Source organism: Rhinatrema bivittatum, unplaced genomic scaffold (genome assembly GCF_901001135.1).
Source record: "Rhinatrema bivittatum unplaced genomic scaffold, aRhiBiv1.1, whole genome shotgun sequence".
In the NCBI taxonomy this organism is placed as follows: Eukaryota; Metazoa; Chordata; class Amphibia; order Gymnophiona; family Rhinatrematidae; genus Rhinatrema; species Rhinatrema bivittatum.
In genome coordinates, this window is record NW_021820879.1 from 72205 (window position 1) to 99899 (window position 27695).

The 27695-nt window shown below is 43.4% G+C and overlaps 1 protein-coding gene across 2 annotated transcripts in view; it reads right to left on the reverse strand.

Annotated features, from left to right (window-relative positions):
• The window catches only part of LOC115082247 (endoribonuclease Dicer), a gene marked incomplete at its 3' end in the record, with an annotated part of 129039 nt that overhangs the window by 68754 nt on the left and 32590 nt on the right, over nt 1–27695 (reverse strand). For both annotated transcript variants that reach the window (XM_029586495.1, XM_029586496.1), the window contains 2 exon segments: nt 12724–12892; nt 14693–14853. In XM_029586495.1, the coding sequence (XP_029442355.1) occupies nt 12724–12892; nt 14693–14853 (330 nt within the window).

Consider the following 27695-nt stretch of genomic DNA (forward strand, 5'->3'; position numbering starts at 1 on the left):
TATGGCGGCATAGCAGTGATATTACTGGGATCAAGTGCTGCAGGTGGTGTTTGCAATTACAAAAATGATGGGGCAGTTATATTCTCACCTAAACTGGGACGTGTACATTACAGAAATTATCAAAGTATTACAGACTTTGCAATTCTATCATTATTGTTACCCAAGGCTGCAAGACCTGCTTCCTGATTAGAGCTTGCTTAATTTATATTCCATCCCTGGTTTGCATACTTTTACACTGTATCTTTGATGCCCTCCCGCATGATCAAGCTCTGGACCACCTCTGTTACCAGTACTTCAGCTTTGCTAAACCTACTTCTTTGGAAATTAAGTTTGTTAAACTTGCCAAGCTTCTTTTCTTATTCTTTTTTTTTATCTATGTTATTAGTTATTATATTTTTCCTTCAACCATGGTAGTACTGTATATTTTTATTCCCACCACCTGGGGGGGCTGGGAAGTAACAGAAGGGTTGGGAAGGGTGACTGTCAATATATCTCGGCCAGCTTCTGGGTCTCAAATTTGTTCCCACCTGAGAGGTTTTAGATCTTGGGAGAGGAGGTTTATGGAGTTTTCTATTTTATGGTTAAAATTTGTTTCTGAAAGCTCTCCCGAGATTTGGGTATTGCTTAGACAGGGAGGGAGGGAAGGAAGGAAGGGCGGGAGTCGGATCAGCAGAGAATTTTTAAATTGGGGTTTAGGATGAGTAAGGTTAGGAGTGGGTGGAAACTGGCATACCGGATCCCTAGTGGCATTGCAATCAACAGTTGTGAAATACAGTTTACATAAAATATGATTAGCGTTTTTATTTTTATACTCATTCACTTAAAACTCAAGTCATGGCTGGTTATAGTAATGAGCGACATTTCGTATACGGAAGAAGGATTAACTCTGCAAAAGAATGATGGGGATGTTTAAATGCCTTTCCTTGAATGTACGAGGAATATCCTTGTCTATTAAAGGAAACGTATCCTGCAATATGTTCGCAAGAGGAAGATAGACATTGATGCTGCAGGAAACATTTAACCTGTGCAGAGCATGAGAAATTGAAAGTAGGATGAGTGAGCAATATATACTATGCCTCATACAAGTCAAGGAGCAGAGGTTATGCGCTCTGTTTGATAAAATTTTCCCTGTTAGTATGAGTAGACCACACTCAGTCCCAGATGGATGATTGAAATGTTGGAATGCTTATTGCATTGTCAAATTTACACTAGTTAATGTATATGGCCCTAACCAGAGGCAAACTGCCTTTTATTTATTTATTTACTTAACAGTTTTTATATACCGATGGTCGTTGGGAACAGGCTTTACAATGAACAAAGAACTGATAAATATAATTGAAAGAGTAGGGGGGTGTGGGGTAGCAGGTAGAAGGAGAGGGCAAAGGGGCGTGAACTTGGAGGAGAGAGTACAGTGAGAGGGATTAAGTAACTGGATGCTACAGGAGCATACATTTAAGAATCAAATTTTTACAAGGAAGGGTTATTTACAATTTAGGTTACAGTGACATATAATAGGTTACAATGACAAATTATACTTCTGTTCATTTACAAAGGAGATTATTTTGCGGTGTCTATACAGGACCGAAGGACATGGGGGGGGGGGGGGGAATTGGTAAACAGGAGTAAGGGGGTGAAACGAAGATATTATGTAGAAAGTGTTTTATAAACACTTGGCACACTCGATTGTTACCTTTTTGTGTCTGATGAATTATTAACAGTCTGGTGACTGGCACACATATCTGAATCCCATATTAGACAGATCTTCCCAGCAGCAACCAAGTCACAAAGATTTGATAGATGCAAATTATCTAATAGATATATGGCGGCGGCGGCAGCACACCTTGGAAAGAGATTGCACCTTTTTAGTAGACCGAATTATTTCTTGTGCACTCCGAACTTTCTGGCCCATACAGTGTGTTGTAAAATTCTCCCTTGTGCAATTTCTGATCATAGCCCGGTGGAATTGGAGATTGATATTAGGCCATATCGGATACATGTTACTATTTCCAAGTTTAACACTCATAACGCAGAAACTGATTTTACGCCTTTGTTACGTTGGGAAGCCTTTAGGGCTTTTCTTAGGGGTAAAATGCCAGCTACATTTGCAAAAAGAGAAATAAACAGATAGTGAACCTTAACAGCCAGCTGATGTGTGCCTCAAAGCTTTACATAAACAGAGTTCTACTAAAGTATATAAAAAACTGGAAATGGTATGTAAAGAACTACAGGCCCTGGAGATAACTAAAATAGATAAGGCTTTATGTTACACATGCTTTTGATTTTATGAACATGGAGATAAGCTGGGAGCCTTTTTTGTGTGAGCAGTTAAAAAGAAGCAGTGTAAGTCACACATTGTTTCTCTTAAAATAAACTGACCCAGGGGAGACAAAGCCTTTTTACACATTATTATTCTAAACTGTACTCAAAGTCAACCTTGGTGGATGAAAACAATATTAATTTGTTTCTATCTAAGCTACATCTGCCTACTGTAACAGAGGGCCAGCATAAAGCCTTGGCTGCACCTATAACCATGCAGAAGATACAGGATGCGGCCTGAGCACTGCTGGGTGGGAAATGCACAGGCCCAGATGGCTACCCCATAGATCTATACAAGAAACATTTGATTGACCTTGTGCCGTTTTTGCTCTGTCTTTTTAACCATGTGATCTTTACATCGAACGACGGTATATAAAATGTCTAAATAAATAAATAAATAAATAAACAAACAAACGAAAACTGAGCATCGCTTGGGAACCTAGGATATGCTTTCATCTCATAAGAAAGCAAGGAGTATGAAGCAGTGTGGTTCGTATAGGCCCATCTCTTCGTTTAACTTGGATTTGAAAGTACTTCAAGTCTCATTTGTAATACCTTGGCAAGTGCCTGCTAAAATCAATACACAGTGATCAAACGGACTTTATTAAGGGGAGAACATCTACATCTAACACTAGGCGGTTATTTAATATTTTATATCTGGCTAGGAAGTCAGGGGTACTGGGCCTTACTGCTTCCTTAGACAAGGAAAAGGCCTTTGATCGGCTTTCTTGGCCATTTTTATTTGCAGTCTTGCAAAATGCAAGAATACCCAATCATTTCATAACAGATACAAGCTATGTACGCCAAACCTAGCACACACCTTCTGATTCATGGGGTTCAATCGCCCTTTTTTGATATAGCCTGAGGAACAAATCAGGGATGCCCGCTATCACCAATCTTATCTGACCTAGCAATAGAGCCATTAGCTGAGGTTATACGTCGTGAGACAAACATCCACAGTATACCTCTGGGAAGGCGGGAACACAGGCGGGATTTTGATGTTTTAAAATATTTGACTGACTTGCAATATTTGGGACCAGCTCTGTTGCAGCAACTTCAACAATATGGTCAATTGGTGGGATACAAAGTCAACTGAGATAAATCTGAGCTTTTCCCCCTGAGACGTAAGGCACCATTCCAGTTTGATTTTTGGAATTCAGTTTTAAGTATTTGGGCATTTTTGTTCCAAAAAAACAACCAAATATACTCTAGTAATTTGTTCCAACATATTTCTTGCAATGTTCCAGCCAACATATTTGAAGAACTGCACAATGCAATGGCTAAATTTAAATGGCAAAAACATGCTAGAATACAGCTCAAATCAGTTTTGGCTGCTCAAAAGACAGGGCGGATTGGCTCTCCCACACCTAAGAATATATTACTGGGCAACACGGCTGATGGGCCTTAAAATGTGGTTTGGACACTGCAATGAATCATGGCTCCCACTGGAAAACTTACAGTCAGACATCATGGAACTGTCCATTTTGCCGTTTCTGCCTTTGTCTTCCCCAATAAAACGCAAAGTGACCAGAAATAGTCCTATTAGGGCTCACACGCTTGGAGTATGGAGTCAAGTACTGCGTTTTCTAGAACTGGAGAGTGAAGCAACTTTATTGTTGTCCCCAATATATGGCAACTCACTTGTTTCAGGACTAACCTGTTCACCAGTCTTTAAAGGAATGGCAAGATAAGAGGCTAATTTCCCTTGCTCAGCTATGGGACAAGAGGGTCTTTGCTACATCTTCCTCACTGAGCAACAAGTTTGACCTACCTACAAGTGATCATGCTTATTAACAACTCAGAGAGGCATTAGCTGGTCGGTTCGACCTGCCTGCCCTGCTTCGCCACTTGAATAGATTGCAAACCCATCTGAGTGACCCTGATGCACAAATTAAGGGTATTTCTACTATGTATTGGGGTATATTGCTGGGTACATTTGAGACTGATACCTCTCCTAGGTTGACAGACAAGTGGGATTGTGATCTGGGTACTTCCCTAGATGCTGGAGCCTGGAAAGGCATATGGGCTGCAGCACACCACAGTTCAATATGCCAAAAGTGAGTCGAGTTGATGGTCAGAATATTGCACAGGATATACCATACCCTGGCTTACTTTCCTGCACTTTTTCCATTTATAAATACCGAGTCCCCGCAAGATTGCGGGGAGATTGGATCATATTTTTACGTGTGATGGCAATGTCCAGAAGTTCAGAGGTTTTGGCTTGGTGTGACTCAGGAGACTGCTAATATCCTAAATTTCCCCATATATATTTTTCCACTGACTGATCTGCTGGAAGGTGGGTGAGGTCTGAGATTCCAGTTCGCTACAGGACTAGTCAGTCAACTGTTAGCTGCCCGTCTTAAAATAGCCACATTCTGGAAATGAATCTCATGTTTAGATTACTGGAAATCACAAGTCCGTGAAATAGCCATTATTGGATGTTTAATATACACCCTAATGAATGAACAATTTAAATATAATCTTGTTTGAAATTTCTATCATCAGTATCAGGACAGTTTTACCAACACCTAACTGTCAATATTCTATTATGACATTTCTCTTGTTGCTACTTAGGCTCATGACTGAGCTTTTGTAATGATGCTACTTGACTTGTTGGCTTATTGTTCTCTTTTAAATATGCCTTTGAAATATATAAATAAAGAGTTTTTAAAAAAGGGTATTCACAACTTTCTAAGAATATGCTATCTCTAACAGATAAGCCCTCTCAGGTACAAGCTAAAAGACAACCGAGACGTATCTCTGTGTACTACCAGCATCTCTGTGCACTACCAGCACCAGCATCTGAACATTAGGCCCCTGTCCTGAGGCAACAACAACTGATCCTGTCCAGCATCCTCATTAGATACACATACTAAGGATGCCTTGGTCAATTGGAAGCTATCGATATCACTAGCCCCTGATACCTGGAAATCTTCAGCAAGATTCTGCCCACCAGAGGCTACAGAAGGAACCCTGAACTGGTCAGTCTTGAATCAGGGCATCCAAACCAAATGAACCTCTTACTCTTCTTTGGCTGAAAAACCTTCACACCTATGCGTTTCTGGGGATCGTCAACAAGTCCATCACAGGTTCTTCCCATATGGACACAATCTGGGAGAACACCACCTGGTATAGACTCTATCATCTGAGGTCTAGTCTGTTGAGACTGAGGAAGTCTGCTTGTACATTTTCTACTCCCACTAAGAGTAGCAGAGAACATTTTTGCATGCTCCTCTACCCAGACTATTTGCAGACCTACCTCTTCCACCACATGCAGATACCTGAATCTACCTTGAAGAATCACATATGCTATCACGTTTCCATTGGCTGACAAGTTCCTGACCACTTGACACTGAAGAATGAAAGCAAACTTAAATTAGTGCCTTTCCAATCATTCTGGTTTTGATTGATGGACCACTTGGATTTTTCTGGATTCCAAGTGTCTTGAGCCATTATAAAGTGAATACCCCAGCTATAGACACTGGTATTTGAGGTCACGACGAACCAAAACAGGAAATTCAAGATTCAAGATCCACTCCCACTGTCATGTTCTTATGTACTAGCTACCAAAGCAAGTCCCTCTGCAGGAGGTTTTGTGTGTGCCCTTGCCCTAGGCATTACTAAATCCAAGGCAGCCACCATGGAACCCAATACCTGAAAATAAATTCAAACACCATGCACTTGATTCTGCAATTTCAAGATCTGTGTGTCTGTCAACTGGACCCAGCCTTCCCTGGTACTGAATCAAAACCCCAGGTACTCCAGTGATCAAGAGGGAAGCAAGATGCTCTTGTCAAAATTGGAAACCCAGCCCAGATCCTGCAATAATTGCATTACTCTGGCTGCTGCTGATTCACTTTCCTGGGCCAGCTTCGATCAAATCTATCAATCGTTCAAATACGAGTCCAGCAAAATACCTTCTCTGTGCAGGGCCACCACAAATATCACCTTGGAAAAAGATCTTGGAGCTGTGGCCAACCTAAAAGGGAGAGGCTTGACACTGAAGGTGCCCCCCTCCTCCCAATCATCTAAAGGTAAAGATTTTTTTTTAATACCCTTCTTTTATTGGGGTATGCAGACATGCCTCAGTCAGATCTAAAATTCTTATCGCCTGCTACTATAATCAATTTCAGAGTCTCAATCCTGAGGTGGAACATCTTCACACCCTTGTTCAGCTGCTTCAAGTCTAGAAAAGGGTTAAAAGGTAACATCTTCTTTGGTACCACAAAGCAAACTGAGTACTGACCTTAACCCCATTGAGCGTATAGGACCAGAATCACCACACTTACATGCAGCAGCCACAAAAATGTTGTCCATACAGTTTCCCCTTATGAATGGATTGACAAGGGGAAACCATAAAGTGACTGAAAAATTAATAGGAAAACTCCGACAGCTCCCAAGACCCACTTATCCGAAATAATGTGGATCCACTTCCAATACAAGGCTCACAACTGTCTGCCTAGCCTTTGTACTGGACCTTCCATATCTTCATTGGAAGGTCAGAAAGCTTCCGAACCATCCTGAGACTCCATCCTTACCTTTTTTCTTGGATTTCCCAAAGGAAAGGAATCTACTAAATGGTCTAGACTGCTGGCCATGTGCCAACCTCCCTAGCTTCATACGCCTGGAATCCCTAAAGCAGTTCCAAGCTGAATATGATGTCCTCTTTAGGCTTGCCTTCGGGCAATCTGAGGACTTAATTCCCCCCATTCTTTCACCAGCTTTTCCAAGCCTTCTCCAAAAAGATTTCCCTTTGAAGGAACATTTTGTCTACTTTGCCTTGCCCAAATTGAAACTACTAACCAGTTACATAGCCACAGAAAACGACAGGCAGCTACAATGGAAGCCATACTCCTAGCTGAAGCCCAGACCAATTCATGAGGTATCTTCCAAAAAGGTCACTCCCGGTGCTATCTGAGCTGCATTCTCCAGGAGTGCCCCCTCACATTCTAAGGGAATTTTCTGTATGTGTTCAGACAAATGCAATCCTGACCCAGCAATAATACCGCTGCACATAGTCTACAGCTCCAAACCAGCAGCCTCAAAAGCCCACTTAAGCACAGCCTTTATCTTCCTATCCTACCCCAAGCATTACTGAGGGCAGAGCCCCCCTTCCAAAGAAATAGTGGTCCTCCTAGTGACAGCAAACACAAGTGCATCCACTTGAGGAAATTCCAGCTTTTCCTTTTCCCAAGCTGAGAGCATACAGCCTCACCATAGCCATACCCCCCCCCCCCCCCTTTATTATTTAACTCTGGGGCATCCCATTACACAATGATCAAATCCTTACCTATGCAACATAAATACTTTGAATGAGTTTCTTAAACTTAACATTATAGAGTCTTCTGAGTTAACTGACTCCTAAGCCTCTTTTTCTCCCCTGCTATGTCCAACATACCTTAGGGACTGTGAAATTATGGGAGAAAGTTCCTCTTTGTGAAGCAATCAAACCATAGCTGAATAATATCCTCTTCCTCCAACTCTCTCTCATTGCTACTTTCCCTTAAAACCTTAAGGTCCACAGGTAACAGATCCGAAACAGCAGGACTTTCTCCCTACCCAATCCTCTTCTTCTACTTTACTTCTTCTTTTGATCTGGATTCCCAGAAGGAGTTCCTAGGGAAGAGGGTCCCACAGGAGAGAAACTTGAAGCTGCACTCTGTGCTATAAAAAAGGGCCTAATGCAAACATGTCACAGACTCCATGGGAATAGAGGCCCAAGAAGAGGAAGAAATCACATCTCCACCTGAAGAAATGGGAGTTGCTCCTCTTGGAACTCCATCCTGAGGAGCTGCAGATCAGACCTCTGCAACATCCAAGACCGCCAAAACCAGTGTAGAAGGTCCCTGTTCTGAGTTATTCCCTGCTTACTGTTCCAATATGGCCACTGTTCCCACCATGAAAGCAAGTACACTGGTGAGAATGGCCTGTAGACGACCCCACCAAGCAACCCTCCCAGGCAGACAACTCTGCATGCAGCCTTCTCCCCCTCACAGGATTTAGAGGTTTCCCCCTCCCAGTGCCTGAGCATACAATCCACACACACATGACTACTAAGTGCTTCACATGCTCAGAGGAGACACTATCGCTTTCCCTCTTACTTCTCCTGCCTCAGCCCGTAGTCCCTCAGACAGACTTCCACTTTTTCCCTCTCCTCCCCACAACTAACAGATAGAAACCAGGCAGGGAGAAGGAGAAGGGAAATAAAATAGAGAGGGGAACCTTTAATAGTTTGGTTTTTTGTTTTTTTTAAGGGGAAGAGAAACTGTGGAAGAGGAAAGAAAAAGCATGGGGAGGAAGGGTGGGAATAGGGGTAATTCTAGCAGCTGTAGCTGGGGAAAAAGCCTTTTCCAACAACTGGAAGCACTATGGTTCACAGACTATGCTCAAATGAGGGAGGGAGTACATTTTCACCTCAGGAGCTGCCATCCAAATTCCCATCTTCTTCACCGGACCTAACCAGGCTTCAGATCACAGCACAGGATTGCTTGAATGCCATCTGCTGGAGACAGAAAATACTGGCAGACTGGGTCAGCACAGGAGCCTAAAAGGGGTGATGTCAGCAAAGCTGTTAGTCTCTGTCTCCATCTGCTGGTTGGGAAGCATAATCAATGCATCTAAACTGGTATGGCTAGATGAGGAAAGCACTATTTTTCTATAATAGGAACCTGTGGGCAGAAGATATTTTAGGTACCTACTAGGCCCCAGAATCAGGTTCTCTGATCACAGAGCTCCAGACCTAGAAGCCTTGGACCCAAAAGTTCTAGATTCAGAAGGCACTTAAGACCCTTTTGCCCATAGACATTCATTAACATATACAGCCTGTTGGTATCGATTCCAGAACTACTAGATCTGGATGCCCTGGTAACAGGGTTTCCAAGCCATATAGCATCTCAACTGACACCTAGTTATATGGCGCCTCACTCTTCTATTCTATCCTCCACTCATTAAGCTCCCCAGATCCTTCTGGCCCACTCAACTTAGATCAGGGGTGGGTAAACTAAGGCCAACAGCCCAGAACTGGCCCAGTGCCAATGTTTAGGCCCACATAACTTTTTACAATTTTTCATTCTGTCCAGCTCCTGAACACAGAATGTAATATCATAATTATGTGTCTGTCGTTATGCATATGACATCTGCTATAGCAGCAGCTGGGGCCTCTTGATGATGTGTCAGCATCAGTGAGCCTCTTATGACAACATCCATTATAGGAGCAGCAGTAGCAGCAGCTGCCAAGGGCTTCTTGATGATGGGGCAGGCCTCTTCGGATGATGGAGAGGAAGGGAGGTGTGCTAATGAACACAAGCAGGGGCAATTTAAAGAGAATGACCAAAATCCCTTATGCTGCTAACAGCTGAAGGGAATCTGATTTTTTTTTCCCTTTAGTTGTTCATCCTCATGCTCATGAGCCCGTGCATATTCCTTATTAAAAAAAAAAAAAAAAAAAAAAGCACACTTCGTTGGAAGTTCTGCCTGGTGCTGCTGGTTGTCTAACAATGGAGGTTATCTGCTCAGTTTGACAGTTATTACCCTTGGCAGAAGCTCAAGGATTACCACCCTCAACCAATAAGCCTTGATACTTTTGACGCAACTGCAACATCATGCTCTGCTTTGACGGGGGGGGGGGGGGGGGGGGGGGGGTGGAATTGGATTCAGACAGCAACCAAAACAGGCCCAGACTTTTATGGTCTGGAGGTATCGATATGCAGACATAAGGGAAAATGAACAGGACTGCGTCTACAGCTAAGTCCAAAAATTAACCAAGTCAGCATTGCTGGAATTTCCAGGAAGACTCCTCACCCTATAAAAATGTTGCTGGCAGTAATTTTTTAAGGGTTTGACAATTGCTTGCTTTTTGATTGTAAATACTACTACCCTTATCATAAGGTTTGGGGATAACTGCATGGACTACCCCTTAGGAGAAACTTGGGGATGACCTACATGCACAATAGATATTACCATAAGAAGCTTGCTGGTCCTTTTCTGTCATCATTACCATGTTACTATGGGACTTTTCTTTACCTGAATGAGTAAAATCTTTCTTTTTCTTCCTCTCACTGTATCTTGGAGTATTATTGTCACTAATTGCTTACTTGCCCAAGTCTCAGTGCTTTGGGGTGCGCATTTCACTGTTAGTTCTCCTTTCTTAAAATACTGCAAGACTTAGTTTATTGTACAGTTGTGCATCTCTCTCTATTTCAGAGCTAAAATAAAGAAACTTTCAAAAAGATTATTAACTGTGTATTTTATAGAGAAACTCCAAGGGAGAACTCACCTCTGGCTCATCAAGGTCCAAAGAGGACTCGCCTTTGCCCCTGTAGTAGATGAGAACTTTTGTGCCAGGGCACATAAACCTTTGCCCACCCCTGACAGACCTACCACCCACTAAGCCCAAAACCCACTCTATTGTCCCCCACCCACTAAACCCTCAACCCATCGTCAATCACAACAAAGTCCTCAAACTCAGGTCAGAGTGTCTCTGGCTTGGGGGTCCCAGGGGCCTGAAGTCCAGAATCCTGGACCACAGTGTACCTCTAAATTTTGCATTACCTCTAACCCACCAAAGTTAAAATGGTAGTAAACTTAAAATTAAGTACCATTTTAGCACACACACGTTTTTAGTGCTCTTTCTCTCATTACTGCCCTTTTTAACTGCCATGCTGTTTGCATATCATTAGATTATTGCACTGGAAGTTAACATTTTTTAGCTCAGCAACTAAACGCGTGTTAAAAAGTTAGCCCGCACATAATTACATAGTCTGGGCAAACAAATAATTATGGGTGTAGCTTGCTTGTTATGCCGGTTACTACCCTGAATCAATTAAGCAGGATACTTCACTGGGAATACATATCCAGCGCAGCTCACTGCTTCAACGGCAGGGGGGAATGAAGTAAAGTGGAATTATATTCAGACAACAACTAACAAGGACTGAATGGCACAGGCTGGGTAAACAAATAAGCATGGGAGCAGCTTGCTTATTGAGGCAGTTACTACCCCTAATCAATTAAGCTAGATACTTCACTTAGATGCAGCTCCAGAACTGCTAACTACATCGATGGCAGGGGTGGAGGGAAACTGGAACCAGGGAGTTGCTGATGGGGGCCAAGAGTAACAGATAAGAATGAGAAAAAAAAAATGTGTGAAAGCTTGCTGGGCAGACTGGATGGGCCGTTTGGTCTTCTTCTGCCGTCATTTCATTTCTATGCATTTTTAGCACCATTTTATTACATCAGCCCTATAGTGTTGTACAATACGGTTACAAACTTTTAATGACACACTGTCAAACAACTTGCAGGTGTTAGAAAAACATTTAAAAAACTTAGGAGCTGCCCACAAATGTCAGAGCCAGGGAATTTCCCCCCATATGCCTTTTAATTTAGTTTTTCTTGTTTGTTTTCTTTTTGTCTTTTTCTTTAGTTTTACATTTACTTATCTTTGCTCCCTTCTCTCTTGTTCTCCTACCAGGCAGTTTCCTCCTCCTCTCGCCATTTCTTTCACTCTCTTCAGGAATTCCCACCCACTTCCTTTCTCCTCTTTCCTTTCCCAGCACTCTCCTCCCATTCCACCTGCTCTCCTCAACACATTCTTCCCTTCCAACACTCTCCTCCATCTTCCCCACCCCCAACACACTAGTACAGGGCCTAATGATAAGGAGACAGTGCAAGCCGGCTCCACCCAGGTCTGGTCCTGACAGGTTCAGAAATGTAAACAGTCAGGCAACCCAGATCCTGAACACTTGCTGAATTTTAAAGTTTGAATTTAAATATCAGTCCAAGTGCTCATTAAGTTGCTTCAGAACTTTGAAGATATTCTTGATGGGTCTGCAAGCTTTTGATTCTTCAGATACACTGTAAATTAAAAGATCATAGGGCCCAATATTTAAAGCCCAATATGTATGCAACTTAGCCAGATATAGCTTACCTAAGTTACAAGAGATATTCAATGGCATGACTATGCTGTGAATATCCACATAAAAGTCACTATTTATTCATGTAACATATCCTGCTAAGTTAGATCAGCTCTATGGCAGGTCTAACTTACTCAATTAACTTAATTGGATAAGAGCGAATATCGATGCTTATCCGGTTAAGTTGACCAGATAAATAGCACTGCCCCAATCTGCCCATTGCCCTCCCTCTGATTACCTATCTAGCATCTTAGCCAGAGAAGTGACTTAAGCAGCTATGTGGCAACCGCTAAGCATAGTCTGATATTCAGCAGCCCCCATTTAGCTGGATAAACTATACTTATTTGGCTAAGTAGCACTAAATGCTCTATCGACCTCATAGTATTTTGCATGTGCCTTTGAACTCTGTTGGGGATTTCAAGAAATGGATAACTTTTGCAAAGGAAACAGAAAAAAGTACTCCTTGAATGTACTCTGCAAAGGACTCTTGTGTACTTACCTGTTTTGAAATTAATGTAGAATCTCTCTCCTTAGAATGTGTAGATATGTTGCAGTCACTGAGAAAATTAAGTGCATCATCCAATTCCTTTAACAGTGTTTCATACAGCCCACTTTTATCCACATAGGGGCCACAGTCCACTACGATTTCACACGGCTGGGAAGAATACCTTTCCATGGCAAACAAAGACTTGGTTAGGCATGCACATTTATTCCATATTATCCAGCTGATAAACATAGCTGGGGTCTCATTTATCAAGGGTCTGTTTCAGAAGTAATCCTCCAATTATTTTATGCATATAACAAAAAAAAGCCTATATGACCATCCCAGAGAGAAATGTTGACTCGCATAGGGTGCCCTCTTGCACATGCGACGCAAGCACGCACAGGGACATATTTCTACCCCAAAAATGGGAATCCAGCCTTGATAACCTGTGTCTGGATTTTTCAGTGTAACATGAAAACTGCCTTGGCCAGTGGCTTTTCATGCACTGCAGATATGCATACTCCAGCTGCAAACAAGCCTGCTGACAGTTGCTGCTCCTGAATTTTCTCTCTCTGGCATCCTGCAAATCACTTTGGGTTTGAGGACCAGCAAAACAAAACACACAGTTTCAGTTATTTGATCCTCAGCTTCACCTGATGCACGGCCTGTATACACCAGAGACACAAAAAAACAGCAGTCCATTTGCTTGCTTAAAATAGTTCAGCTCTTGCTCCAGGGTTTAATTTTCTGCAACATTAGGAAGGGAAAACAATCCTTAGATAAACATATCATGCAAGCAGAAGCCTCTGCAAAAAAAGCATGCTGTGGCTTTTGCACTATTCTCAAATTTGCATTTTCAAGCAAAAGTCCCACAGTGCTTTCTGCAATGTTTTGCTTACACAGTTTCTTCAGTGGAGATTTCTCTCTACCTGAAGTTGTGGAAAACCAAATCCTGGCACATAAGATGCACTATTTCAAAACTGCACAAATGAGACCTAACTTGCCAGAAATTTAAATCTGGCTCTAATCCAAATTGCAAATTTGTATTAAAAAAAAAAAAAAGTTCAAATACTGACATATTGAAACTGGCTCACTTCCAAAAGTAGTAAGAATGAAGTGAACCACATTCCATCTACATTTTTACCAGTCTAAATAAGAGCACATCCCTAAAGACAGAATTACTGGAGAATTAAAAATGCCTTCCCCCTACATGTGCAGCCTAGCCAAAACAATTAAAATGTGTTTGCAGATTAGTTTGTTCACTGAAATACAGAGAAATTAAATTCACAGGATACATAACACAAGAAAGATACAAAAACAGAAGAAACTAAGAAACTGAAAATAAGTCTGGAACAGTTTCAATATGGAAAACAGAACATGAAACCTAAGAATACTCCTCTTCAGAGATGTATATCGAAGAACCGTTATGTTAAGGTTCTCTTCCCCATCTCAGAAAGGAGACCTTCCCCAAAGTGTTTGGTCCTTTGCTGACTTATGCCAAGAACTCAAAACGACTATGAAAGTTCAAGGAAATCTCGTATAAGCAGACCTCACCCTGTCTGGCATTCTTACAGACAACTATTTCTTGGTCACTCAGGGAATTTCACTCAATTCCCCACAAAAGTGTCATCTACACCCTCCTACCTCCGTCCTAAGCAAGAATTACACTTCTTTTCAATCAATGTTTTATGAGCTGTTTGAGGATGTACTGAGCAGCAAAGGAAGACTTCCTCCAACACAGGCTATCATGGGGACTTGAAATGAGAAACCCAAGAACTTATAGAAGGACCAGGAAAAAGTACCCTAACCATGCCATGTCCCGGACAGCTTATGCCATCAGACAAGAGAGAGCAAAACTAAAGCAATATATTTAATCACATTTCGCTGACCACACACGTGCACGAAGACAGATCTTCAAGAATGGAGTCTCTTTACTTTTTTCCAGACTGGTCTCCTAAGAAATGTAGCATGTGCGGGAATTCACCTGTCTAAGACCACCAAGTCGGTTGCAGTTTCAGCACTGCTCTTTAAGATCTTCTCCAATTTCTGAATCTTTTCCTCCAATTCAGAGGGGTCACACTTCCCATTTAAAATGGAGGCTGTCAGACCCAGGATTCGAGGACAGGAGGGACAGCTGTCACATATCTGCAAAATCAGATTAAAAAAATATTCTGTTACATCCGTAATATTCTACAAAGTTCTAAAGGCCTGCAGAGTTGCGCAGCAATGTTGGCATAAGCTTGTTAGATACACAGCTAAGATGAAGATTATAAGAACATAAGAAAATGCCATACTGGGTCAGACCAAGGGTCCATCAAGCCCAGCATCCTGTTTCCAACAGTGGCCAATCCAGGCCATAAGAACCTAGCAAGTACCCAAAAACTAAGTCTATTCCATGTAACCATTGCTAATGGCAGTGGATATTCTCTAAGTGAACTTAATAGCAGGTAATGGACTTCTCCTCCAAGAACTTATCCAATCCTTTTTTAAACACAGCTATACTAACTGCACTAACCACATCCTCTGGCAACAAATTCCAGAGTTTAATTGTGCGTTGAGTAAAAAAGAACTTTCTCCGATTAGTTTTAAATGTGCCACATGCTAACTTCATGGAGTGCCCCCTAGTCTTTCTATTATCCGAAAGAGTAAATAACCGATTCACATCTACCCATTCTAGACCGCTCATGATTTTAAACACCTCTATCATATCCCCCCCTCAGTTGTCTCTTCTCCAAGCTGAAAAGTCCTAACCTCTTTAGTCTTTCCTCATAGGGGAGTTGTTCCATTCCCCTTATTTTGGTAGATTATCAATTATTATAGATTCTGGATGCATTAGGGGTTTATGTTCAGCCACTGTGCGGCTTGATCACTTAACCAGATAAAACTATGCAGCTAACTTAGCCTATATATTCAGCAGCGCGGGCTCGCTACTGAAGATACCTGGCTATCCTAAAGTTGGCTGGATAAGTATATTTGGCTAACTTTAGGACAGGTCTATGGGACGACCAGACTTAACCAGACAAGTTATCCAGCTAACTTTTAGGCCGATACAGTACAGTGCGCTCCGGCGGAGCACACTGTTAACCCGCGACTGGACGCGGGTTTTGGACACGCTAGCTTTCCCCCTTATACAGTAAGGGGTAATAGCGCATCGAAAACGCACGTCCAATCACACACCCCCCCCCCCCCCCCCGCGAACCTAATAGCGCCCGCAACATGAAAATGCATGTTGATGGCCCTTAGTAGGTATTCCCACGCGATTCAGAAAGCAAAATGTGCAGCCAAGCCACACATTTTACTTTCAGAAATTAGTGCCTGCCGGCACCAGGAAACTGCACAGAAAAGCAGTAAAAACTTCTTTTCTGTGCACCCTCCGACTTAATATCATGGCGATATTAAGTCAGAGGTCCCGAAAATTAAAAAAAAAAAGTTTTAAAAAAAATTTAAATGGGCCCGTGGGTTGAAAACCGGATGCCCAATTTTGCCGGCGTCCGGTTTCCGAACCCATGGCTGTCAGCGGGCTCGAAAACAGACGCCAGCAAAATTGAGCGTCGCCTGTCAAACCCGCTGACAGCCGCTGCTCCTGTCCGAAAAGAAGCGCTATGGACGCGCTAGTGTCCCTAGCGCCTCTTTTTGTCACGGACCCTAATTTAAATAAATTTACTGTATCGCGTGCACAGGAGAGTATCCTGAGCGGGTGCTCGCTCGCAAACTTTACTGTATCGGCCTGTTTGAATATTAGAATCAGATGGCTACTTATCTGGCTAACTCAGCCCCTCCCAGTGAGGCCCTTGGAATGCCCTTGACTTATCCGGGCAATTTTAACGGGATAAAAGGTTAGCCGGATAAGTGCCCACATATGCTCTTAGCCGGATAACTTCTGAGTTATACAGCTAAATGTTTCTGAATATGGACTTCTAGGTAAATTACTGACCATATAGCAAAATAAAAGTGTTACAGATTTCATTTGCAGAAACTATTATATTTAATTGCTATGTTCCAGATGCAGCAAGTACCAGAGCAGGGATGGAAAAATATTTAGAAAACGTGGGCACCAACTTTTGTTTTTATTTCCTCTTGGGGGAGGGGGGGTTTTAATAACATTTACTTAAGTAGTTTCAATTCTTTGCCTTATTTTTCGCATTTTATTTTGCTACCTTATTTATTTTTATTTAAAAGTTTTTATATACTGTACAAATAAGACATATATATGCCCGTTTAGGCGGTTTACAATGTTACATTCATAATATAAGTTATCAAAACATTCAAAAATAAAAAGTAAAAACATCAAAAAGCAAAATAATTTTGTCTTGATGGTAGTTTTAGTGGACTGTCATTACTACTATATTTGTATGTTGTATGCACTGTTAAACAGGTAGGTTTTCAATTTCTTCTTAAAATCTTTAGAATTTGCAGTCAAAACGGATATGTTCAGGAAGAGCGTTCCACAGAATTGGACCTGCCACGGAAAAGGCCCGTTTTCGGGTTAGTGCTAAACTTTTCTTTAAAAGACTTTGTCCCAGTTTGTTCTTTGCTGATAGTTTGCCTAATATTTCATTTTTTTCACTTGGTTTATATTTTATGTTTTTCAATCTTCTCCCTCACTGCAAGAAATTTTTTGTGGGCAGGAAGAAGTCCGAGTCAGTGGTGGCAGCTCCTCCTGCCAGGCTTGAGCCTTCTAAGGCAGCAGAATCTCCCCTCAGGTCCCAGCCAGCATCAGGTGCCAATATTTAGATGCCTGTGAATTTTCCCCTTCTGCACCAGGGTCCAAATTCCCCTCCAAGAGATGCATTTTGTTTCACATAATATGGCCTAAAAAAAAACCCTCTCTCCATGGACAAGCAAAAACAAACGGCACAAGTCTGTGACAACCTCCGATGGCAAGGCCACAGGAAAAATTTCTCTATCCTAGCTCTTCGGCTTAATGAGTGGCAGCGATCAAAAAGGCAAATAGAATGTTAGAAATTATTTGGAAAGAATAGGGCACAAAAACAGAGTAATGTAACGCCTTTTGGCTAGATCTATGAAGAGGCCATACCTTGAGTACTGTGGGCAGTTCTGGTCAGCCCATCTCAAATAAAAACAAGACGGACATTGAAAAGATATAGAGAAGGGCGACAAAAATGATGAAGAGGATGGAAAACCTCCCGTACTGAGAAAGAATAAACAGATTAGGGATCGTTAGATTGGAGAAGAGACAGAGGACATTAAAGGAGGTAACCGCCGCTCCGTGCAGGTTACCCCCTTCACTTTCTAAGATTGTAACCTGCATGGAGCAAAAGTTACAAACCTAAACACCTGGCTGGGAACACAAGATGGACCATTTTGGCCTTTATCGGCTATGCTGCTGTAAAATTTTGAAAATCATGAGTGGGGTGGAACAGGTAAATAGGGAATGGTTATTTTCCCTTTCAAGCAGTAGCACTAGGGGACACTCCATGAAACTACCAACCAGCAGATTTAAAACAAATCATAAGAAGCATTTTTTTTATCCCTAATAGTGAGATACAAGAAACAGATCATATTACACCAGTATTAACAGAACTTCATTGGTTGCCAATTGAGCAGCGAGTGCAATATAAAGCACTTTGCATTCTACACAAAGCAATACATAATGAAAATGTCGAGTGGCTAAATGCAGCAATAAGATTACACATACCGCAGAAAAACCTGAGATCGGGCAATAAATCAGTGTCTATTCAATCATTAGTATCCGCTAAATTAACTTCCATAAGGGAAAGAGCCCTGTCGCTGGCCGGACCAACTATTTGGAACAATCTGCCAATTGATCTAAGATTAGAACTGAATACAGCACAATTTAAAAAAAAAAAAAAAACCCTCAAAACATGGTTATATCAGCAAGCTTTTGGCACAGAAAAGGATGAGAAGTAATATGATCTTAAGAGCATTGATTACATGGAGCAAGGATAAGCAAACAGTAAACATTAAGTAATGATTATGAATGGTTGAATGAATGCATGTATGTTTTTATTTTATTCTGTAATTTGTTTTAAAATTTTAAGAAAGTAAGAGTGGAAATACAGTCATTGGAGACGTCACTTGTTATTAGTTTGATATTTGTAAAATTGTAAACCGTTATGATGGTTGTATCCAAATAGCGGTATATAAATGTTTTTAAATAAATAAAAATAAAAAAAAATTTGGGATTTGACAGATAATTTGATCTGGACGGGCCACCATCACAGACAGGATGTTCGGCTCGATGGATCTTAGTCTGACCCAGCATGGCACTCCTTCGGGTCCAAACGACCCAGAAGTCTTTCAGAGCATGCATGAAGTCCCCATGCTGCTGAGGCCACCCAAGCTTCCTCATGTCTTTTTCATCTACTGAAGCATTCTGACAAGTAAGCAGAGTTGCTTACCTGTAGCAGGTGTTCTCTTAGGACAGCAGAATGTCATCCATGTGTGAGGATTATCATCATCAGATGGAGTCCGGCACAGAACTTTGATCTCAAAGATTCTAAAACTCTCAAACATGCCCCTAGGCAGAGTCCCTCAATCCATGATTTAGCTAATACATGGAGAAACCAACTCCCGCGGGAGGTTTTTATGAGGACTAACATCCTGAGTCCTAGGAGAACACCTGTTACAGGTAAGCAACTCTGCTTTCTCCTAGGACAAGCAGGATGGTAGTCCTCACACATGGGTGAAAACCTAGCTGTAAGCTGTCTGAGCAGGACACCACAGTGTGCTGGAGCACTACCTCCCTCCTTTGCCTGAGAGGCAGCCGACCCACCAGGGATCCAGGCTGGAAAAGAGTTGGGTTCTACAAAGAAAAGCCATAGAAAGAGACACAAACCCTCATGCGCAGCAGGGGTGCCTAAGGCAGGTTCTTATGGCCTGGATTGGCCTCTGTTGGAAACAGGATGCTGGGCTTGATGGACCCTTGGTCTGACCCAGCATGGCAATTTCTTATGTTCTTATGAGTGATGCAAGTGCAAGCAGAAGCAAACTCTGTATCACGGAAAACAGTACCAGAAAGGCTCCTGATAAGTAAACCCTGATAACAGTAGATATAGAACTTCCTGGTTATAGGAAGAACCCATAGATGTAGACAAGAGAGAAACTCTTGGATAAAGACGGCACAGTTTCCTTCCGTGTTAAAAATCAACCAAAAAACTGGGGTCCGAGAGCCCACCAGAAGAAACTGTGGTCCACTGACATCCGAAGGATCAAATGTCTCTGCAGAAGAATGCCCAAGTATGGCTGGTAGGCATAATGGGCAGAAAAAACCCAAGCAATGCTTGGAGAACAAGCAACAAGCCATGGCAGGATCTGGGACAGACACTGTATGCCAAAGCAGCAGATCTAGCTGACCACGTGGAGCAGCACAGGGGTTTCCTGGGATGAGGAGCAATCCCTGAAACAGACCTGTAGCCCAAAACTCCCAAGCAGGGAGATGAGATAGGGACTCATGGGTGAGCTTCAGGCCTGTCAAGAACAGGTTCATCTATCCTATCACAGCATAACACAGGGGAGCAGGAAGGTCCTTTGGACAACCTAGAGAAATGAGAAAAGCTAAAGGCAAAGTTGGCCAGAGCATGGCAAAAAAACGTGGTGTATCCTTCCCGGAAGGTATACAGAAGATATATCATGAGTATCTTATCTTGTCTTCCCCTCCCCCGACAAACTACTGGAAGTCAGAAGAAGCAAAGAATATACGGAGTATGAAAATTCAGATAAGAGCATTAATATGAGCTCGAGATGTAACAATTGAATAGAAACAGCGTGATCTTTCAAATTTTATTGCAAAGGCTACCAATATTTTAGTTTTTAGATTGTTTTATATATTTTATAGTTAATTTTATGATGCTTTTATGCTGAGCTTTATACTATTTGTCTTAACAGCTAATTTATTTCTTATTCTGTGTAGTTTTAGCTGTTACTATTTTATGAATTATTGTATTTCTTATAATATTATAATCTTGTAAACCAGTGTGATGGTTTGTCTGATACATCGGTAAATAAACAACAATAAACTAAACTAAACTAAAGGAGACAGACCGATGGACTGCCGGGGCAAGCACACTGCCTCGGCAGTGGTAACTCACTGCCAAATCCAGCAGGGAGTTACCCACCAAGATAGAGCCCTCAGCCTGCTAGGAACAGAGGTTGAAACAGAGTGAATGCCCCAGGGGAGAAATCCCGAAAACTCTGCTAGGAGACAGGAAGCCGGGGAGTTGCATGCGCAAACCCCAGTAGAACACAATTTCATTACTGGCCCAGAAACCCGAAAGGCACCAGGGCAGGCCCAGGGTGATTTCAGAACAGATTTCCAAGCACCTGGCTGAGGTACCTTTACTCCAGCCATGAGTGCACATACTTCTCCCCAAGGAAGCACACGGTCCAAATGGACAATCGCTGCATGACCCAGGACTCCTCTGTCCGCAAACAGAGTGATCCCAAAAAGGGGGAAGAATAACTTGCATGCTACCGCGAGCAAAGAGCAGCACCTCTGTTGCAGGGTCACCTGGCCCCCAACCCGCTCAGCCATGGACATTGCGAAAGGGTGAAAGGCATGCTTGCCCATTTAATGGACTAGAACTCTCCTCATAGAGGAGGGTCCCACAGGCAAGAATGACTGGCAATAGCGGTCCCTAAGAAAAGACGCCCACAGAGTCCAGCAGGAATCAAAGTGACTTCTGAACAGGGGAAAACCTGGAGGGTCACCGGGGAGCAATACTAGACAGGCTCCCTCGTGAACAGAACTGCTGCGTCTTAGAGCAACCAACAGAGCTCGCTACCCTCTACCGGTTCTAGGGGCTGGCGCCAGCCAAAGCAATACCATCTCTTCTCTGACAAAGAAACGAGGGTCATCCCTTGAAGGGATGCACAATTTGGCATCCAGAAGGGAACCAATAAGTGTTGCCCAGGAACCCAGTTGAATCTTCCCTTCCAGAGGAGAGAGGGAGCAATGGGATCGGGGCCTCCCGATCCCAAAAGAACTTTCAACTCCCCAGAGGAGAGATTAGGCACAATCACTGATTGGTCACTTTGGTACCTTAGCAATTTAGCAATCTCGGATGGGGGAGGTCGCCACCGTAATCCACGGAGGGGCCCCAGTGAAAATGGTCCAAGACCGCTGCTGCCGTTCCCCAGCCTCCAAAGAGATTCAAAGAATCGAGGCCCCAGTTCAGAGAAAAACTTGCCAGGGACGAAGCCTCAGGGGCTTCCCCACAAAAAAAAAAAAAAGGAGGTTTTTGACATGAGAGAGCTAGAAAGACATTCCTCTGCTGAGGGAGAAGAGGACTCCCGAACCAATTTCCCGATGTCTACTCCCCCTCAGGATCCAACCAGGAAAGCAGTCCTAGGTCAGTCCTGTGACTGTGCAACACAACCTGTGGTGTCCGCCCGGAGGGAAAAGCACACACACAGACGCCCAGAGGGCAACCGGAGGAACATGCCCCCTGCTGAAAAAGCAAGCTGAGTGGTACTCATGCAGTGGTATCCCTTCCTGCGGATGGCAGCACACCTATGATCCCACACCACAGACAGGTCAGAGCACACGTGCCAGAGTTGGTGGCTAAACGCTGCTCCATGAAAAAGCACAGACTGTGTGATGACGCTTCCCCCTGCCAGTGCTCCTCAGCACTGTGCGGTGCAGAACTGACAAGGAAGTTGAGACCATGACGGGACAATGGCAGAACTCTGGCATGGCTGAGGACTGCACAAGCAGGGAGAATGCCGCCTGCCATTGCCCAAGGCACTCTGAGTAGATGCTTAACCTTTCCCAACTGTGCATGCTGCACACCAATGTCACAGTAACTCCCAGTGGAGTGAAGAACAGTGTGACGACAGCATCCCCAGAACCACTGGTGCTCTGGGTAAGGTATGGTGGAGGGTGGTGTTCTATGGTGTCGACCCTTCCAGTACCTGATTATGCTTCAAGAGGCGGGCCCTCAAAACTGAATCGGGAATGGCTCACCTTCAATTCCCTCAGGGAACTACGGCAGCAAAGTCCCTGGAGACAAAAGTGGTCATGGCCTGCGACTTCCAACTGCAGCCACTGGTGCCCATAGCAGTGACGGTGCAAATCCACAACAAAGGCACCAAACGTCTCTGCAAGAAGGCACTTGAACAAACCATAATCAGTTCAATAGCATATAGCACAATCCCCAGTGCCACAGGTGCCCATGGACACCAACTGCTCGGTGGCTCAAAAGGAAATGACAACCGCCAGTGCCATCGACTTTTCCCCTCGGCATTGATGCTGCAAGCTCGATGGCTTCACAAATACTAAGGCTGACGAGAGCCTGCTAGCACCCATTAACACTGATGATATATGCAACCCGGTGGGACCTCCAATGCAGAGATCATCAGCAGCCATGGTCTAATAGCTGTACGCCATGAAGACAGCACAGAGCTCCTCAGTGCCTCGTAGAGGACACCACCAATGAACCTCAATCGTACCAGGGTGCCTCGTGCAGATGGTGACCCCTGCGTATGATCTGTTCAAGGCCAAAAACCCTTGACACCCAAGGGCTGCAGGGTCATGCGGGAGCCTCCAATTGCTCCGGTGGCTGATGGCCTCAGGGACAAACCTAGTGCCTGATCGGTGGTGCTTGACGTAGTCGAGGGAGTAATGAGAGGCATCGGTGGCCCCCGCACCTTGATAGCCTCAAGGGCATCAATGATATTGGGGCAGCATCACCTCGCAATGGCGTTGAGGCCATGCACCGTGATGACCTAGTGGGCGGCTGCGGCATCAAGGGTACGCACCTTGACAGCATCGAGGGTGTCGATGGAAACAATGGCACCATGGGTATTGAGGGCCCTGCGGGAATCGAGTACCGTGAGCATTGAGGGCACAGCAGCATTGATGGTACGGTAGGCACCACAGCATAGAGTGCAGCGAGGGCACAGTGGCATCGAGATCGTTGAATTGCACTGCTACTCTGCCACCTCAATGCCCAAGCCAGTGCAGCGAGCCTCCACTTCCACCAAATCCGATGGCATAAAAGGCCTCTACGGCATCGTGGGCAGTCACGCACCTCGATGGCATCCAAGGCATCCCTGCTCCTTGATGGCAGTACTGGCCCCTGACGCCAGAGGTTGGTGAGCTCCACCACGCCTCGAGGCCCAAAGTGTCAATGACTCCAGTGCATTGAGCCCTTACGGTATTGAGGGCAGTCACGCACCTCAAAGACATCAAGGGTGTCCCAGCAACTCGATGGAGTCAAGGGTGACCATGATGCCCCATGGCAATCCCAATCACCGACGCAGTCCTGACCTTGATGTGGCGGACGAAAGGTGCGCTGGTCACAGATGTGCATGAGCAACCGTTGCTGGGCATCACCAAAGTGCATCAGCAAGCTGCTAGCCCACGTTCCTGCTCACCCTCCCTCCCAAGGAGACTGCACTGCCAAGACTGGCAAGCAGGAGGGGAGGATGTGTCATCTAGGACTCCCACCCATAGAGAGTAGTTCCTTGGAATGTAGGGAAGATTAGCTTCCCCCCCCCCCCCCCCCCACCCCCACCCCACAGGAACAGCATGGTCCTTGATCCCTCAACAGTCCAAATCCATTGATGCCGATCAAATTCATGAAACAGTATGGAACTCAAGCCCGGGTAGAACTCAGGCGAGTCCCCAGGCTCAGTGGCCTACACGGAACACAGACGGACTGCAGAAGTCAGTCCTATTAGCACTGAGGGGAAAAAAACAAAAAAAACCCCAAACTGAGCAACTGCAAAACAGTTTTTCCTTTTTTTTTAAATGTAACAGACTGCCAGGTTGCACAGGTGAGCTCCCCATGCAGCCGGCAGACAGTTGGAAAGAAAAAGAAAACAGCTGCAGCTCTAGAAAAAAATCACTTACAAGAACTGTGAGAAGAGAGCAAAGCTGAATACTGTGAGTACATGGCTTCAGCGACCACACGGCCCCGGTGGGGGGGGGGGGGGGGGGGGGAGGAGACTGAGGGACTCTGGCTATGGGGCAGGGTGATGACCACAGCTGCACATGCTCAGTCGGGCATGTTTGAGAGTTCTAGAATCTTTGAGATCAAAGTTCTGTGCCGGGCTCCATCTGATGACGTCACACATGTGTGAGGACTACCATTCTGCTTGTCCTAGGAGAATATTTTTGCTCTCTTCTCATAGTGCTGTCATCATAGTTCCCTCTAAGCTGAGCGATTGCTCATACATTTTGGAGCATTGCTCACAGGTTTTACAAGGTTACTCACATACATTTTTCTTTCTACTATATATAGAAATGCAATGCTAATACTGGTGCTCAAAAATTGTTGGGCACACGAAAAATAATTTGTACACTCCTTGGAGGGGGCATTGTCTGTCACTGGTATTCTAATTTAATTTTTCTACTTGTTTTTCGAGCTAAAAAAAAAAAAAAAAGCATTTTTTATTCTAGTATCTCCTCGACTAGGATCATGTTGACTAAAGATTTGAGACTGGGAAAGACTCATTTAAATTATGTGAGAAATTTAGGCACAAAATTGCCATCGAAGATTACCATGATCTTTATCCCAAAGTTCTAGACCCTCTCATGACCTTCATTTTGTGGATCTTGCAGTTGAATGTTCCCCCAGGCTATTAAATACTGAAACTGAATTCAAATTTGAATTCTCTTCACTGTCTGGAAAGAAAGAGACCAGGACCAAGATGAGGCAGAGTCTTGTCCAGTTCTTCCATAGCTCCCATGACTAAACAAAGATCTATTTACTTGTACAACATCATGCTGCTCCAATACCTTCTGCATCTGACTAATGCAGATCCAAAATCAAACTTGATCAGAATTCAGTTAAGTGCAATCACAACAAGCTACCAATTTCTCAGATTTTTCCACACAAAGTTCCCATCCCAAATTTCTACCTAAGGTGGTTTCTTAATTTAATTTAAACCTATCTATTACCCTGCCCACATTTTTCCCCAAACCACACTCATCACCAAGGGAGCAACCACTTCATACATTAGATTGTAGGAGGGCTTTGTAGTTTATGCTGATAGAACAAAGTACTTAAAAGTCTGCCCAGTTATTCGTTGTTTTCAATATAAATAAGCAAGGATGCCCAGTTAAAAAGTAGACCCTTTATCTGTGGCTCTCTCAATACATCTTTTTGATATTCGAATGCAGGAATTCCTCTGTCACGATCAGCTAAAATATATCAAATGAGAGTTATAGTGACTCCCATAGTCCAAATGAGACATGCATCTTCATAGGACATTTATAAAGCTGCAACATGGTTGTCTATTCAATCTTTCACAAAGCATTATTGCTTAAAGATTCCCTCAATGACTGCCACTTTGGACAGTTGGTTCTCCAACCTTTATTCAGACAGAAGCTTCAACTTTTTTTTTTTTTTTTTGTCAGGTCACACTCCTACCCACATAAAAAAATTAAGTATTTAACGCAACCCTGGGACCTAGGAGTTCCCCCTTGTGTGGTTATTTATTTCTTCTTGTCCACAAAGAAAGCAAAGCTGCTTTCCTGAAACAGGTGTTCTCTGTGGACAGCAGAACAAATCAGCCACACAATCCCGCCCACCTCCCAGAAGTATAAACTCGCATGGCGGCAGCAGCACAGGAATTTCCGCACATGCTCTGAAGGACTTCTGAATCTTTCAGAGCTAGAAGAGAGCACTTTTTCATACGCTGGCACCAGAAGACATCACCCATTTTAGTGGCTGATTATTCTGCTATCCATGGGGAACCCCTGTTACAAAGTAAGCAGCTTTGCTTACTGAAAGCCAATTTGTCATCTGGAGAAGATTTCAAACCTCCTCTACTACAAAAGCTAGACTTGTGAATATATTCATAAAGCAGACAGACACTGCCAGCACTAATTGCAAATGTACACACTTGCTCTGTACAAACCATGCTGTGCCAGCACATAACTTTAAAGAAAGAATTAGGTGCCATCTGTCTTCAAGCATCTGCACTTCTACGTCCCTGCCTGTCACTGAGAAATCCACCACATCTTTCTGCTGTAATTACAGATCTGACTGATTTATACAATGATGCGCCAACTACAGAGGATATTTGGAAGAGCTGAAAATAAAGAAGAGGGTGACCCCCACAAGACTTCTGCCTGGATCGCCAGTGAGGCCCATTCACACATATCATCCAGCAATATGTATATCAAGTTCATGGTGGTGCTCTTTTTATATATTAAAAACTCCTGCAAATGCTGCCAGGCAGTAGGTTTACTACTAAATGCACTTATGTAACTTTCTGAAGTTAGAAATCGAATTCCGTTATCTAAGTATATCTGCCTATAACACTTATGTAAGTCCTGCATTTACAGGTTCAAATTACAACATGCTTGACTAGCATTCATTTTTCTGACACAAAAAAAGACCAACTGTAATTACATTACAAGTTACCGTATGTCACTTTTTGGCATTCTCCATGCCCATGCACTGTAATACCTGGCAGATGTTATTTCTTATTATCATGTCTAGCCGGGCCCTTCACTCTTCACAAGCTTTATTCAAGATTTCAAATGTAGGATTAGTTGAAATGAAGCAACTACCTTCTCATGTGCTAGTCCTATTTGTGCAATACTCTGCCTCTGAATTATAGCCTAGTTGATTATTCTACATTCCAAAAGATTTCCTCAAAGGCCTATTTTTACTGTTTGTTTTGTCAACCTTGCTGTCTGTTTTGTTAATAGTGTTTATGTATTGTTGTTCACCACCTTATAGCCCCATGGGACGAGTTGGTTTATAAATTATAACCTTATAGAAAGAAAAAAAAAATGAAGCTCAACCCACTACTCTAGGGCTTCCCAAACCTGTCCTGGGGACCCCACGGCCAGTCGGGTTTTCAAGATATCCACAAGGAATATGCATGGAATCAGTCAGCATACACCGAGTGTTCATGATATGCAAACTTATCTCATGCATATTCATGGTGGATATCCTGAAAACCCGACTGGCTGTGAGGTCCCCAGGACAGGTTTGGGAAGCTCCGCACTATTCACTGCCCTATTTAGTTCTTTTAGTCTAACATAT